This window comes from Gopherus evgoodei, chromosome 3 (assembly GCF_007399415.2).
Source record: "Gopherus evgoodei ecotype Sinaloan lineage chromosome 3, rGopEvg1_v1.p, whole genome shotgun sequence".
NCBI classification, from domain to species: Eukaryota; Metazoa; Chordata; order Testudines; family Testudinidae; genus Gopherus; species Gopherus evgoodei.
In genome coordinates this window covers 320,249-334,696 of record NC_044324.1, presented here as the reverse complement: position 1 = coordinate 334,696, position 14,448 = coordinate 320,249, and the positions used below count along the sequence as shown (strand labels likewise).

The 14,448-nt window shown below is 61.5% G+C and overlaps 1 protein-coding gene across 4 annotated transcripts in view; it reads right to left on the bottom strand.

Annotated features, from left to right (window-relative positions):
* Positions 1-14,448, bottom strand: part of ZNF385A (zinc finger protein 385A) — a 52,479-nt gene that overhangs the window by 20,270 nt on the left and 17,761 nt on the right. For all 4 annotated transcript variants that reach the window (XM_030554390.1, XM_030554388.1, XM_030554387.1 and 1 more), the window contains exon 2: positions 529-639. In XM_030554390.1, the coding sequence (XP_030410250.1) occupies positions 529-639 (111 nt within the window). The remainder of the gene's footprint in view (positions 1-528; positions 640-14,448) is intronic.

Sequence of the window (14,448 nt, the reverse complement as noted above, 5' to 3'; positions counted from 1 at the left end):
GGCCCCGCCTCCTCCCCCTCCCTCTCACAGCCTGGGAGGAGAAGTGGGCACACGGGGCGCTCAGGGGAGGAGGCAGAGGTGAGCTGATGGGCGGGGCCGGGAGCTTGGCTGCCAGTGGGTGCAGAGCACCCAGCAATTTTTCCCCGTGGGTGCTCCAGCCCCAGAGTTGGTGCCTATGCACTGAGGCCAGGCTGAGTGACAGAGGGGCTCGGGCTGCCCAGGATGGACTCTGCTAGCCAAGGACCCCGGTCCAGCGAGCCAAGAACCCTGCCTCTGTGGCTGCGCCGGCTGAGCATCCCTGTGGTGCTGGCAGCGAGCCGCGTGGCTTGCCCTGGGGGACGAGTGACACCCTAGGGGTCTGGGTCACTGAAGGGGGCGTCCCAGGGACTGGTCCAAAGCTGGGGCCACAGCACCCAGCCCGTGGATCTGCGATAGGTTCTGGGTCCAGCCGCCCGGCTGGAGGGGGCTGGCAATACCGGCTCACAGTGTGGGGGCCTTTGCCAGGAGCCAGGGCAGCGGGGCACTCACCTCTGAGTTGAAGCGGATCTGGCAGACGTTGCAGGAGATGACGGGGCGCCGGGCCTTGCCGAGGGGCGCCCCGAAGGTGTGGTTAATCACCGCCTTTTGCACCGGATCCATCTGTGGGGAGAGTGATGCTGTGAGGAGCCATAGGGAGCTGAGCACCCACAGAGTCCCAGGCACAACCTTGGGGGGCTCTCCTCCTGCAGGGACTGGGGGAACTGCTCCCGGGGAGGCTGGAGTAAACCCCACTGGGTGGGTCTCTCTCCAACGAGCAATGTCCCCAACCTGGGACGAGGTTGGCATTTCCGATGCCATGTTGTGGCCCAGGCTGGACAGCCTCTGATTCCTGCTGACCATTCATAGGGGGAGCTCCACCCCCAGCTCTCCCAGCCCCACCCCCCAGCTCTGCCAGTGTCCATGGGCAGGGTGGTAGTGGAGCAGCAAGCCCCCACCCCCTCTACCAGAGCCAAGGACACCCCCTGGAAAGCAAAAGGGAGGAGTCAAGCTCTCATGGGGAGTGTGACCCCAGGGACAGGAGGAGAGGGCTTGGCCCTGGCCCTGCCATGCTATCCCCAACTCTGCCCACTACACCCCACAGCCCCCAAAGCCGGGCTGAGAACCCAGCCCTTGCTCTGCCCACTATACCCCACAGCCCCCAAAGCCAGGCTGAGAACCCAGCCCCTGCTCTGCCCATTATACCCCACTGCCCCCAAAGCCAGGCTGAGAGCCCAGCCCACCAGTCCCTGCTCTGCCCACTATACCCCACAGCCCCCAAAGCCGGGCTGAGAACCAAGCCCCCGCTCTGCCCACTATACCCCACAGCCCCCAAAGCCAGGCTGAGAACCCAGCCCTTGCTCTGCCTGCTATACCCCACAGCCCCCAAAGCCGGGCTGAGAAGCCAGCCCCTCAGCCCTTGCTCTGCCCACTACACCTCACAGCCCCCCAAAACCAGCATTTCCATCTCTCCAGCCATATCTGAGCCATGGCAGATCCCCAGGGCTCCATGCTGGCCGCTGCCCCGTGCTGTCCTGGCAATGCTGACACACCAGCCAGCGAATCCGCTATGGCCAGCGCACGGCACAACGCCAGGGTGTTGGCTGCCATGTGGACGCTCTCCCCAAATGAACGGATGATGGGGAGGCGGATTAGCTGGTGCGATGGGTCCCAAGCGTGAAGCGAGATGGGATCTGGGGCCACAGGGACACACAGAGTCTCACTAATGGGCTAGCCCAGCCCCCTAGATCCAAACAGCCCCCCTGTGATCCAGCTCCAACCAGCACCTTGGGCCCCTCCCTCGCTCCTGGGGGAGCTGGCAGCTCACCCTCCCCCCAATCACAGCCCCCCCAGCCGCTCCTCGATACACATGCTAGCAGCTTCCCCTCCCACCAGCCATGGTCCCCCTGCCCCCCCAATACACAAACTAGTAGCTCCCCCTTCCCCCCAGCCATGGCTCTCCTGCCTCCAATACAAACACTGGGGGCTCCCCCTTTCCCCCAGATACACACACTGGCACCCTGCCCTCCCCAGCACCTCCAGCCTGGCACCCTGCCCTCCCCAAAGCCCCCAGCCTAGCACCTTGTCCTCCCCAGCACCTCCAGTCTAGCACCTTGCCTTCCCCAAAGCCCCTAGCCTGGCACCCTGCCCTCCCCAAAGCCCCCAGCCTGGCATCCTGCCCTCCCCAGCACCTCCAGCTTGGCATCCTGCCCTCACCAGCACCTCCAGCCTGGCACTCTGCCCTCCCCAAAGCCCCCAGCCTGGCACCCTGCCCTCCCCAGCACCTCAAGTCTGGCACCCTGCCCTCCCCAAAGCCCCCAGCCTGGCACCCTGCCCTCCTGCTGATCCCCGGTGCCACCAGCCCTGCCACCTGCGCTTCCCCCAGACCCACCATTTTCCATTTGCTGCAGTAACTGGCTCAGATTAAAATTCCAGCTGCAAACACATCCTGTGCTTGCAGGGAGCGGGGGCGGGCGCCAGCCACGGGTGCTGGGAACGGGGATGGGCCAGAACTGGGGGGTCAGCTGCAGAGGTCCAGGCCCCTGCAGGGATCGCGCTATCTCACCCCCGCCACAGGGGAAGCCTGCAACTCCTGATGCTGAAGTCCAGGAAGGGAGCTCGGCCTCCAGTCGGCTCAGTCCCCTCTGGGAAGCAGGGTCACAGGGCAGGGAACATGCAGCCACCCTGGCCCTGGAGGAGCTGGAGGGGGCTGGATCCACCTCCAGGCTGTGTTTGATGTGAGGCCAGACTTGCAGGGTATCCCCACAGCTCCTGCAGCCCACTCCCCTCACTCCAGCATCCCAGGCAGGCACTGCCTGGTGTACCACCCCCCACCCCAGAGCTCATCACTGCCCTAGTCCCCCACTTCCTTAATCCCTCATCATCCACTTTAGTGCCCCCAGCCCCAACCCGGGGCCCCTCACCCACCCTCATCCTCCCTCATCCGCCCCAGGGCTTCTCACCTGCCCTAGTCCCCCATCACCTGCTCCCATCCCCCATCACCTGCCCTGGGGCCCCTCACCTGCCCTAGTCCCTCATCACCTGCCCTGGGGCCCATCATCTGCCCTAGTCCCCCACCACCTGCCCCCATCCCCCATCACCTGCCCTCGTTCCCCACCACTTCCCTAGTCCCCCACTTCCACCCCAGGATGTGCTGCCACCCAGGGGTCTGGGCCCTGCTTGCAGGTCACTCTCCTGCCACCATACTCTGTTGGGTGCCATGATATCGGCTGCCCCAGATTGGGGATGGGTGGCACAGTCAGTCACAGATACAACCTGGAATAGAACCCAGGCGTCCTGACCCCACTCATCCTCTACTCTGACCACTAGATCCCACTCCCCTCCCAGAGCTGGGATAGAGCCCAGCAATCCTGACTCCCAGCCCCCTGCTTTGACTATTAGGCATTACTCCCTCCGAGGACAATGCCCCAGTCTTGGGAGCACCCTGAGACCCATTGTTTCAGCCCCACACATCGCTGCGCTCCGAACATGTCACTTTGGCTGTGTTTTGTTTATTCCAGTTTTTACCCCAAATGATTAGCGAACACAGCGCTCTGATTGGGTGGTGACAAAGCCGTGCAGTGCTGACTGGCTGGCCAAGCACTGTGATTGGCCAGCACAGAGCTCGACCCATCAGGGGGCCAGACAGCATCACCCTTGGGGCGCTGGCACAGGGCCCAGCCTGGCCAGGCATTTGGCCCCGATTTTACAACAATAATTGTCAACCGCCTGGAACTGCGACAGCACCAGGGCCACAGAGTCCAGCACTACGACCCTCCCAGAGCCCAGCACTATGACCCCCCGGCACAGCCCAGCCCTACCACCTCCCCAGAGCCCAGAGCTAACCCCCCCCCCCGCCCCAAGCCAGGTGCCACCACCCCTCCAGAGCCCGGCACTACGACCCTCCCAGAGCCCAGCACTATGACCCCCCAGCACAGCCCAGCCCTATCACCTCCCCAGAGCCCAGAGCTAACCCCCCCCCCCGCCCCAAGCCAGGTGCCACCACCCCTCCAGAGCCCGGCACTACGACCCTCCCAGAGCCCAGCACTATGACCCCCCAGCACAGCCCAGCCCTACCACCTCCCCAGAGCCCAGAACTAACCCCCCCCCCGTCCCAAGCCAGGTGCTACCACCCCTCCAGAGCCCGGCACTACGACCCTCCCAGAGCCCAGCACTATGACCCCCCAGCACAGCCCAGCCCTACCACCTCCCCAGAGCCCAGAGCTAACCCCCCCCCCCGCCCCAAGCCAGGTGCTACCACCCCTCCAGAGCCCGGCACTACGACCCTCCCAGAGCCCAGCACTACGACCCCCCAGCACAGCCCAGCCCTACCACCTCCCCAGAGCCCAGAGCTAACCCCCCCCACCGTCCCAAGCCAGGTGCCACCACCCCTCCAGAGCCCGGCACTACGACCCCACCGCAGAGCCCAGCACTATGACCCCCAGCACAGCCCAGCCCTACCACCTCCCCAGAGCCCAGAGCTAACCCCCCCCCCCCCCACCAGCCAGGTGCCACCACCCCTCCAGAGCCCGGCACTACGACCCTCCCAGAGCGCGACGCTACCACCCCTCCAGAGCTGGGTGCTACCACCCCCCGGCAGAGCCCAGCCCTAACACCACCCCCACCCCCACGAGCCCAGCACTACGACCCTCCCAGAGCCCAGCACTACGACCCCCCGGCAGAGCCCTGCCCTATCACCCCACACAGAGCCCAGCCCAACCATCCTCCCCCGAGCCCGGAGCTAACCCCCATCCCAAGCCAGGGGCTACCACCCCTACAGAGCCCGGCACTACGACCCTCCCAGAGCGCGACGCTACCACCCCTCCAGAGCTGGGTGCTACCACCCCCCGGCAGAGCCCAGCCTTAACACCACCCCCACCCCAGAGCACGGAGCTACCACCCCCACCCCCACGAGCCCAGCACTACAACCCTCCCAGAGCCCAGCACTACGACCCCCCGGCAGAGCCCTGCCCTATCACCCCACGCAGAGCCCAGCCCAACCATCCTCCCCCGAGCCCGGAGCTAACCCCCACCCCAAGCCAGGGGCTACCACCCCTACAGAGCCTGGCACTACGACTCTCCCAGAGCCTGATGCTACCACCCCTCCAGAGCTGGGTGCTACCACCCCCCGGCAGAGCCAGCCCTACCCCCACCCCCACCCCAGAGCCTGGAGCTACCACCCCCACCCCCACGAGTCCAGCACTACAACCCTCCCAGAGCCCAGCACTACGACCCCCTGGCAGAGCCCAGCCCTACCCCCACCCCCACCCCAGAGCCTGGAGCTACCACCCCCACCCCCACGAGCCCAGCACTACAACCCTCCCAGAGCCCAGCACTATGACCCCCCAGCACAGCCCAGCCCTACCACCCCGCGCAGAGCTCAGCCCTACCACCTCCCCAGAGCCCAGAGCTAACCTCCCCCCTCCGCCCCAAGCCAGGGGCTACCACCCCTACAGAGCCCGGCACTACGACTCTCCCAGAGCCTGATGCTACCACCCCTCCAGAGCTGGGTGCTACCACCCCCCGGCAGAGCCATCCCTACCCCCACCCCCGAGAACCCGGCACTACAACCCCACCGCAGAGCCCAGCCCTACCACCCACTCACCCCCCAGAGCCCAGCACTACGACCCTCCCGGAGCCCGACGCTACCACCCCTCCAGAGCTGGGTGCTACCACCCCCCGCCCCCCGAGTCCAGCCCTAACACCACCCCCCAGAGCCTGGAGCTACCCGCCCCCCCCCACCAGCCCAGCCCTATGACCCTCCCAGAGCCCGGCATGACCACCCCCAGGACAGCCCAGCACTACAACCCTCCCGGAGCCCGACACTACCACCCCTCCAGAGCTGGGTGCTACCACCCTCTGGCAGAGCCCAGCCTTAACACCACCCCCACCCCAGAGCCTGGAGCTACCCGCCCCCCCCCCACCAGCCCAGCACTATGACCCTCCCAGAGCCCACTGCTACCACCTCCCGGCAAAGCCGGGTGCTACCACCCCTTCCGAGCCCAGAGCTACCATCCCCTCCACATGAGCCCAGCAGTACATCCCTCCCAGAGCCCGGCGCTACCACCCCCTGGGACAGCCCAGCACTATGACCCTCCCAGAGCCCTGTGCTACCACCTCCCGGCAGAGCCGGGTGCTACCACCCCTTCCGAGCCCAGAGCTACCATCCCCCCCACACGAGCCCAGCACTACAACCCTCCCAGAGCCCGGCGCTACCACCCCCTGGGACAGCCCAGCACTATGACCCTCCCAGAGCCCGGCATGACCACCCCCTGGGAGAGCCAGGGGCTACAACCCTCCCAGAGCCCAGCCCTACCACCCTCCCAGAGCCCAGCCCTATGACCCCCTCGCAGAGCCGGGTGCTACCACCCCTACAGAGCCCGGCATGACCACCCCCTGGGAGAGCCGGGGGCTACAACCCTCCCAGAGCCCAGCCCTACCACCCTCCCAGAGCTCAGCACTATGACCCCCTCGCAGAGCTGGGTGCTACCACCCCTACAGAGCCCGGCACTATGACCTGCCCAGAGCCTGGTGCTACCACCCTACAGAGCCTGGCCCTACCACCCCGTCCCCCCCCCCGAACTCGGCCCTTCCCCCCGCCAAGAGCCCAGCACGGCCACCCTCCCAGAGCTCAGCACTATGACCCCCTCGCAGAGCTGGGTGCTACCACCCCTACAGAGCCTGGCACTATGACCTGCCCAGAGCCTGGTGCTATCACCCTACAGAGCCTGGCCCTACCACCCCCACAGAGCCCAGCACTGCCACCCTGTCACAGAGTGTGGGGGAGTCAGGGCCCTGCACCCCTCTTCCTGGGATCACTGCGACTCTCAGCCAGCCAGTAAAATGGAAGGTTTATTGGACAATAGGAATGCAGCCTAAAACAGAGCTTGTAGGTACCAGGAGCCCTTAGTCAAGTCCTTCTGGGGGTCAGGGAGCTCAGACCCCAGCCTTGGGGTTCCCTGCGTTCCACCACCCAGCACCAAACTGAAACTAAAAACTCCTCCAGTCGCTCTCTCCCCCTTCCCCCCAGCTCCTCCTCTCCTTTGTCCAGCTCCCAACCCCCTTCCTGGCTCAGGTTACAGCTCAGGGATCTTCCTTCAAGGGAAGTCCCCCATCCCCAATGTAACTCCCCTGCAACATTCTCAGGTCATCTCCGCCCCCGCCCCGTTGGAGACTGAACTGAATGGGGTCACTCTGACCAATGACGTGGGGAAGTTCAGGGAACCCTCTCCGGGACAACGCATCTGCTATCATGTTGGCACTTCCCTTCACATGGACCACGTCCATGTCATAATCCTGCAGGAGCAGGCTCCACTCAGGAGCCTGGTGTTGGCTCCTTTCATCTGGTGTAGCCAGGTCAGGGGAGAGTGGTTGGTGTACATGGTGAAGTGTCGCCCAAACAGATACGGTTGTAGTTTTTTGAGGGCCCACACCATGGCAAGGCATTCCCTCTCGATGGCCGCGTAGTTCTGCTCCCAGGATAGCAACTTCTTGCTCAGATACACAGTGGGGTATCTTTCCTCCTTTTCATCCTCCTGCATTAACACCGTCCCCAGTCCCATGTCTGAGGTGTCGGTGAACACCATAAAGGGCTTGTCAAAGACTGGGTTTGCCAGAACTGGGCCACTGACCAGAGCCTCCTTCAGCGCCCGGAGAGCCTCCTGGCACTCCTCGGTCCAGACCATCTTGTCTGGCTTCCCCTTCTTGCACAGCTCAGTGACGGGGGCAGCTATGGCGCTAAAGTGAGACATGAACCTTTGATAGTACCCCACCATCACAATAAAGGCCTGGACCTGCTTTCTGGTTTGGGGAGCAGGCCAGTCTCTGATCACCTCCACTTTGGCTGGTTCCGGCTTCAGGCACCTGCTCCCCACCCGATGGCCCAGGTAAGATACTTCAGCCATTCCCATCTTGCATTTCTCAGCCTTTCTGCTCAGCCCAGTCTCCTGGAGTCGGTCCAGCACTTGTTTAACCTGGGAAACATGGTCCTCCCAGGTCTGGCTAAAGATACAGATGTCACCAATATGCACCACAGCAAAACTCTCCATCTCCCTCAGTAGCTGATCCACCAGGCGCTGGAAGGTGGCCAGTGCTCCCTTGAGGCCGAAAGGCACGGTCAGGAACCCACAGAGCCCCAGTGGGTGATAAAGGCCTATTTCAGCCTGGCATCTGCATCCAGTGGCACTTGCCGGTAGCCCTTTGTAAGATCCATGGTGGTAAGGTAATGAGCACCTCCCAGCTTGTCTAGGAGCTCGTCAGGCCTGGGCATGGGGTAGGCATCAGGTACAGTGATGGCATTAAACTTCCAATAGGCCACACAGAACCAGCTTGACCCATCCTTTTGGGGACCAGCATCACCGGCGAGGCCCAAGGGCTGGAAGATGGCTGGATTACCCCCAAAGCCAGCATGTCATTGAGCTCTCTTTTCAGATTGTGAGCCGTTTTCCCTGTGACTTGGAAGGGAGAGCATCTTATAGGGGGGTGCAATCTTGTCTGCACCCGGTGGACAGTCAGATTAGTGCATTCAGGCTGGTTGGAAAACAGCTGTCGGTAGAGATGCAACACCCCTCTGATCTCAGCTTGCTGGGCAGGAGTTAGCTGATCAGAGAGGGGAATTGTTTCCAGCGGGGGGAGCCAGCTCTTGTCCCAGGGAATAGATCTACTAAAGGGTCATCTCCCTGCTCCTCCCAATGTCCACACATGGCCAACACCACATTCCCCCTGTCATAATATGGCTTCATTGTACTGACATGGTACACCCGGCAGTGGTGCGCCCGGTTAGACAGCTCCACTATGTAGTTTACCTCATTTAGTTGCTTGGCCACCTTAAAAGGACCTTCCCAGGCGGCCTGTAGTTTGTTTTTCCTCACGGGGATGAGAACCAGCACCTGATCCCCGGTGGCGTAGGTGCGGGCCCATGCCGTGTAGCCATACCAGACCTTCTGCTTCCTCTGGGCTGTGAAGAGATTCTCCCTGGCCAGGCCCATGAGTTCAGCAAGTTTCTCTCGGAAGATCAGGACATACTTCACCACCGATTCTCCATCGAGAGTAGCCTTCCCCTCCCATTTGTCTCTCATCAGGTCTAGGGGCCCCCTTACCCTCCTGTCATATAACAGTTCGAAAGGCAAAAATCTGGTAGACTCCTGGGGCACTTCCCTGTACGTGAACAGCAGGTGAGGTAAGTACTTGTCCCAGTCCTGTGGGTGCTGATTCATAAAGGTTTTCAGCATCATCTTTAGTGTCCCATTGAACCTCTCCACCAGCCCATTGGACTAGAGGTGATATGCTGAGGCCCAGCTGTGCCGAACCCCATATTCCTCCCACAAGCACTGGAGCAGGGCCGACATGAAGTTGGACCCTTGGTCTGTCAGTACGTTCTTGGGGAACTCCACTGGGCTGAAAATGGTCAGCAGCACATCCACCACGGTGTCCGCTTCAATGGAAACTAAGGGCACTGCTTCGGGATAGCAGGTGGCGTAATCTACCACCACCAGAATGTATTTCTTCCCCGATCAGGTCGTCTTGCTGAGCGGCCCCACTATGTCCATAACCACCTTCTGAAAAGGCTCCTCTATGATGGGCAAAGGCCTCAAAGCCGCCTTCCCCTTGTCTCGGGCCTTCCCCACCCTCTGAGAGGGGTCACAGGATCAGCAGTACTGTTGGACCATAGTAAAGACCCCAGGCCAGTAAAAGTTCTGTAGCAGCCTCTGCCTGGTGCACTGGATTCCCTGGTGCCCTGCGAGAGGAATGTCATGGGCCAGGTACAGTAGCTTGTGGTGAAACTTCTGGGAGATCACCAGCTGCCTCCTGCTCCCCCATGACTCCACTTCCCCTGGGGGAGCCCATTCTTGGTACAGAAATCCCTCCTCCCACAGGAATCTCTCCTGGCAGCCTCTCCCCATAGTCTGTATCACACTGAGGTCAGCCAGGTCCCTTAGCTTCTGCAAGGAGGGATCTTTCTGCAACTCGGCCTGGAACTCAGCGGCTGGGGAAGGGACGTGGGCCTGCTCCCTCTCGCTGGCCAGATCTGAAGCTGCAGCCTCTCTGAGTCTTGTTCCTGGGCACTGCCTCCCCACTACGGTAGCATCCAGCACCTTCCTGAGGTCAGGGCATAGTGCCCCTCGCTGGCTCTGGCTACGGGTCACAACCAGGGCGGTCTGGGGGTTGCTTGGACAGTCCTCTAGGTCCCACCCCCATCAACACCTCAGTGGGCAAATGATGGTGCACCCCCACTTCGTTAGGGCCCTCCTTGGCCCTCCATTTCAGGTGTACCCTCACCACAGGCACCTTGAATGGGGTCCCGCCCACCCCCGTCAGGGTCAGGTAAGTGTTGGGCACCACCCAATCTGGGGCCACCACCTCGGGCTGGGTCAGCGTCATCTCAGAGCCCGTATCCCAATATTCATTGACCTTCCTCCCATCCACCTCCAAGGGAACAAGGCACTCTCTCTGGAGGGACAGCCCACCTTGTAAACCAAGAACCCTGACTCTGGAGCATCTATCCCTCCAGAGGAGCTGGCCTGGGGCACTCCTCCCCCCTGAGCAGGTGGTAAACTGTCAGTCCCCCTTCCTTGGGCCGTCTGCCTTGCATCCGGCAGGGTCTCTACCCAGTTAACCCTGAGTGGTTTGGGTCTGCTCAGTCTGTCCGTGAGCCTGGGGCACTGGGACCGTATGTGGCCTCTCTGGCCACAGTGATAGCAGCTCATGTCCCATTGGTCCTCTCAAGTGGGTCGGATGGTCCTGATTCCAGGTGACCCCCTTTGGAGGGGGTTCTCCATATTTCCCCGCTGGGAGGTCCCATGGTGACTCTCTCTCTGCATTGGGGTGGGTCTGTTCTTTTGGGACTCCTCCCTGCTATCCCCTGCCCGACTGTTCACAAACTCATCGGCCAGCTGCCCTGCATGCTGCGGGTTCTCTGGCTTTTTGTCCACCAACCATAGCCTGAGGTTGGATGGGCACTGCTCGTACAGGTGCTCCAGTATGAATAGGTCAAGCAGGTCCTCTTTAACTTGGGCCCAGCTGTCCACTTGCACGAATATCCTGCATCCGGTTGACGAGTTGTTGGTATGTGACCTCAGGGGTTTGATGCTGACTCCGGAATCTCTGCCAGTACATCTCGGGAGTCAGCCCAAACTCGCGGAGCAGGGCCTGTTTGAACAGTTCGTAGTCCCCTGCCTCCGTCCCTTTCATTCGGCTGTATACCTCCACGGCTTTGGAGTCCAGTAAGGGGGTGAGAAACTGGAGCCTGTCCGCAGGGTCAACCCTGTGCAGCTCGCAGGCATTCTCAAAGGCTGTCAGGAAGGTGTGCATGTCCTCCCCCTCCTTACGCTGGGCTAGGAAGCACTTATCAAAGCTCCTTGCAGTCTTGGGTCTCCTCACTCACAGCAGCCGGGAGCCCACTGCTCCTCAGCCTGGCCAGCTCCAGCTTATGCTGTCTCTGTCTCTCTTCACGCTGATGCTGTTTCTCCATCTCCTCCAGCTCATGCTGATGCTGCTTTTCTTCATGCTGCCGCTGCTTTTCCCGTTCTTCCTGCTCCTGCTTCAGTTCCTGCAGCCTCAACTCAAGCTCTTTCAGCCTCATCTCCCTTTCACATTCCAGCTGCCTCAGCTCCAGGGATGAGGGGCTCGGCCGGGACAATCCCCTGCTGGCCGCCAGAGTCAGGGGGCCCTTGGTATTCGCTGGGCTTCCCCCAACCCCTCCCCGAGGCATAGGTAGGAAGGGTCTCAGGATGTCCTCAGCAGCAGTAAGACCCCTTCCAGCCAGGTCAGGCCCCGGGGCCCACGCTGCGTCCGCCAGGCGGCTTTCCTCAGGGACAGGGGATCGGTTCATTCAAGCGATCCTTCTCCTCCAACTGGGCAATCAGCTGTTCTTTGGTGGACCTCCCAATGTGCAGCCCCCTCTGCCTGCACAGCTCCACCAGGTCACTCTTAAGGCGTTTAGCATACATCTTCCTGCTGGCCACTCGCAGGTCTGTGCTCTCAGCTTTCCACAGTTTCTAGGAAGAACCCCTAGTGTGCCAGCCCTTCTTGAGGTCATCTTTTCTTTGCCAGGGTCGAGCTGCAGACTCCTCCACCCCTGGGACCGCTTGCTGCAGTCCCCAGGGGAACCCTGTTACTGCAAAAGTCCTTCTCTCTGGTCACACACTCCCAGGGGTTAATCACCGCCTGAAACCGCCTCTCTCTGACTCTTCAGCACACTTGCTCCCTGACAATCCCCCTTCGTTTTACTGCTCCCCAGTCACTTACTGCAGGAAGCGCCATCCATGGGGTGCAGTAGATCCCACCACTGCCACCAGTTGTCACCATGGTGGGGGAGTCAGGGCCCTGTACCCCTCTTCCTGGGATTCACCGTGACTCTCAGCCAGCCAGTAAAATGTAAGGTTTATTGGACAATAGGAATGCAGCCTAAAACAGAGCTTGTAGGTATAACCAGGACCCCTCAGTCAAGTCCTTCTGGGGGGCAGGGACCTTAGACAACAGCCTTGGGGTTCCCTGCGTTCCACCACCCAGCACCAAACTGAAACTAAAAACTCCTCCAGCAGCTCTCTCCCCCCTCCCCCCAGCTCCTCCTCTCCTTTGTCCAGTCTCAGGGCTAGAAGGTGTCACTTCTCCCAACCCCCCTCCTGGCTTAGGTTACAGCTCAACTGTCTGCTTACCCCCCTCCTGTGCCTGATTCTCCCTGATCCACTCCCTGGGGAAGAGGGGTCCCTCTACAACCCCCCCCCCATTGATTTTAATGGGCCTTCCACAGCACTAGCTATCTCAACATCCCTTAACCCCATGCTGAAATGCATCTGCCTCGGGGTGGGAGGGGGAGGAGGCAGCCAGTGTGAACAGCACACAGCATCGCTGCACAACAGATTAGGGCAGGACATGAAGGGTAATGACGTATCTAACTGAAAATACAGGGGGAGGTGGGATGTACCTGCCCAGCTCGTCTGGGAACACAGGGGATATGCAATGGCCAGAGGTGGCTGATGTCTCACTTTGACAACTCTTTGACAAATAGCAGCCCCAAGCCTCACACTGGGACACTGGTTCAGCCCAGGCTGTGAGGGGAGAGCGCCCCCTGCTGAGCCCCCGCCCTTCTCCCTGCAGCATAGCGCCCCCTGCTGACCCCGCCTTGCTGCCTGCAGCACAGCGCCCCTGTGACGAACTGGGAATGTTCTTAATGTTGCTCTGAATACTGTGTTGGTGCCTCAGTGTCCCCTAGGCAGTTCTTAATATCTAGGTGGTGGGATAAGGGTGTGTGATTGCTGCAGAGCAAAGGGCCAGTGCACCTAAATGCCTGACACTCTGTCTCCTAGCAACTGATGGCCTGGGCCCCTCCTCTGCAAAGGTGCCAACTGAAGGTGTTGGAGGGATCAGGTGACCTCCTGGCCCGGGAAAGGAGCTGAGCAGAGAGGAGGGGCTGAAGGGGGTTGTTAGGCTGGAGCTGGCTGAAGGCAGACGTGGGGGTCTGGCTCACTGCCCTCAGAATGGACCCGGCACAGGGGTCCAACCTACAAGCTCTGTTTTAGACCCTGTTCCTGTCATCGAATAAACCTCTGTTTTACTGGCTGGCTGAAAGTCACGTTTGACTGCAAAGTGGGGGTGCAGAACCCTGTGGCTTCCCCAGGATCCCGCCTGGATGGGCTCGCTGTGGGATGCACATGGAGGGGCAGAGGATGCTGAATGCTCCAAGGAGAGCCCCAGGAGGTGAAGACGTGTGAGCTTCTTGGCCTGAACAAGTCTGCTCCAAGGGAGAGGAGGCTCCCCAAAGTCCTGCCTGGCTTTGTGGGGAGCTGTTCCAGAGCATCACCCGGGGACTCCGTGACAGCCCCCAAAAGCTGTGCTGAGTTCAGCACTGACTACGATGGGAGAGTGCCCCCTACTGAGCCCTCACGACACTCCATGCAGCACAGCACCCCCCAAGTCTATACTGGGTTCAGCCCTGATTGCAAGGTGAGAGAGTCCCCTGCTGAGCTCCCATCTGGACCTCTTCAGCACAGCACCCCTTGCTGAGCCTCTGCCCCACTCTCTGCAGCACAGCGCCCCCTGCTGAGCCCCTGCCCGGACCCCTTCAGCACAGTGCCCCCTGCTGAACCTCTGCCCAGCCCCCTGCAGCACAGCACTCCTGGCACCTCGTCAGGTTCAGCTCTGAGGGGAGAGTGCCCCCTGCTAAGCCCCCCCAGCAGCTGACTTTTCCTAGTCTCCCATGCAGGCAAGGATGCCAGGTGCCCTGCTTAGCTCATGAGCTGCCCGCGGCGGCCGAGTGGCTCCAGGAACTGGAGGGGCTGGGGCAGGCGATGGATTCGGCTCCCTGCAGTTGCGATCTCCCCTGTGCTGAGTGCTGGAAGGCCACCAGGGCAGCTGAGCCATCGTGCTCCCAGCCAAGCCCGGCAACTGTTCCAGCATTCGCTAGCGGGAGAGGAATTTCCCTTCTTGGCCCTG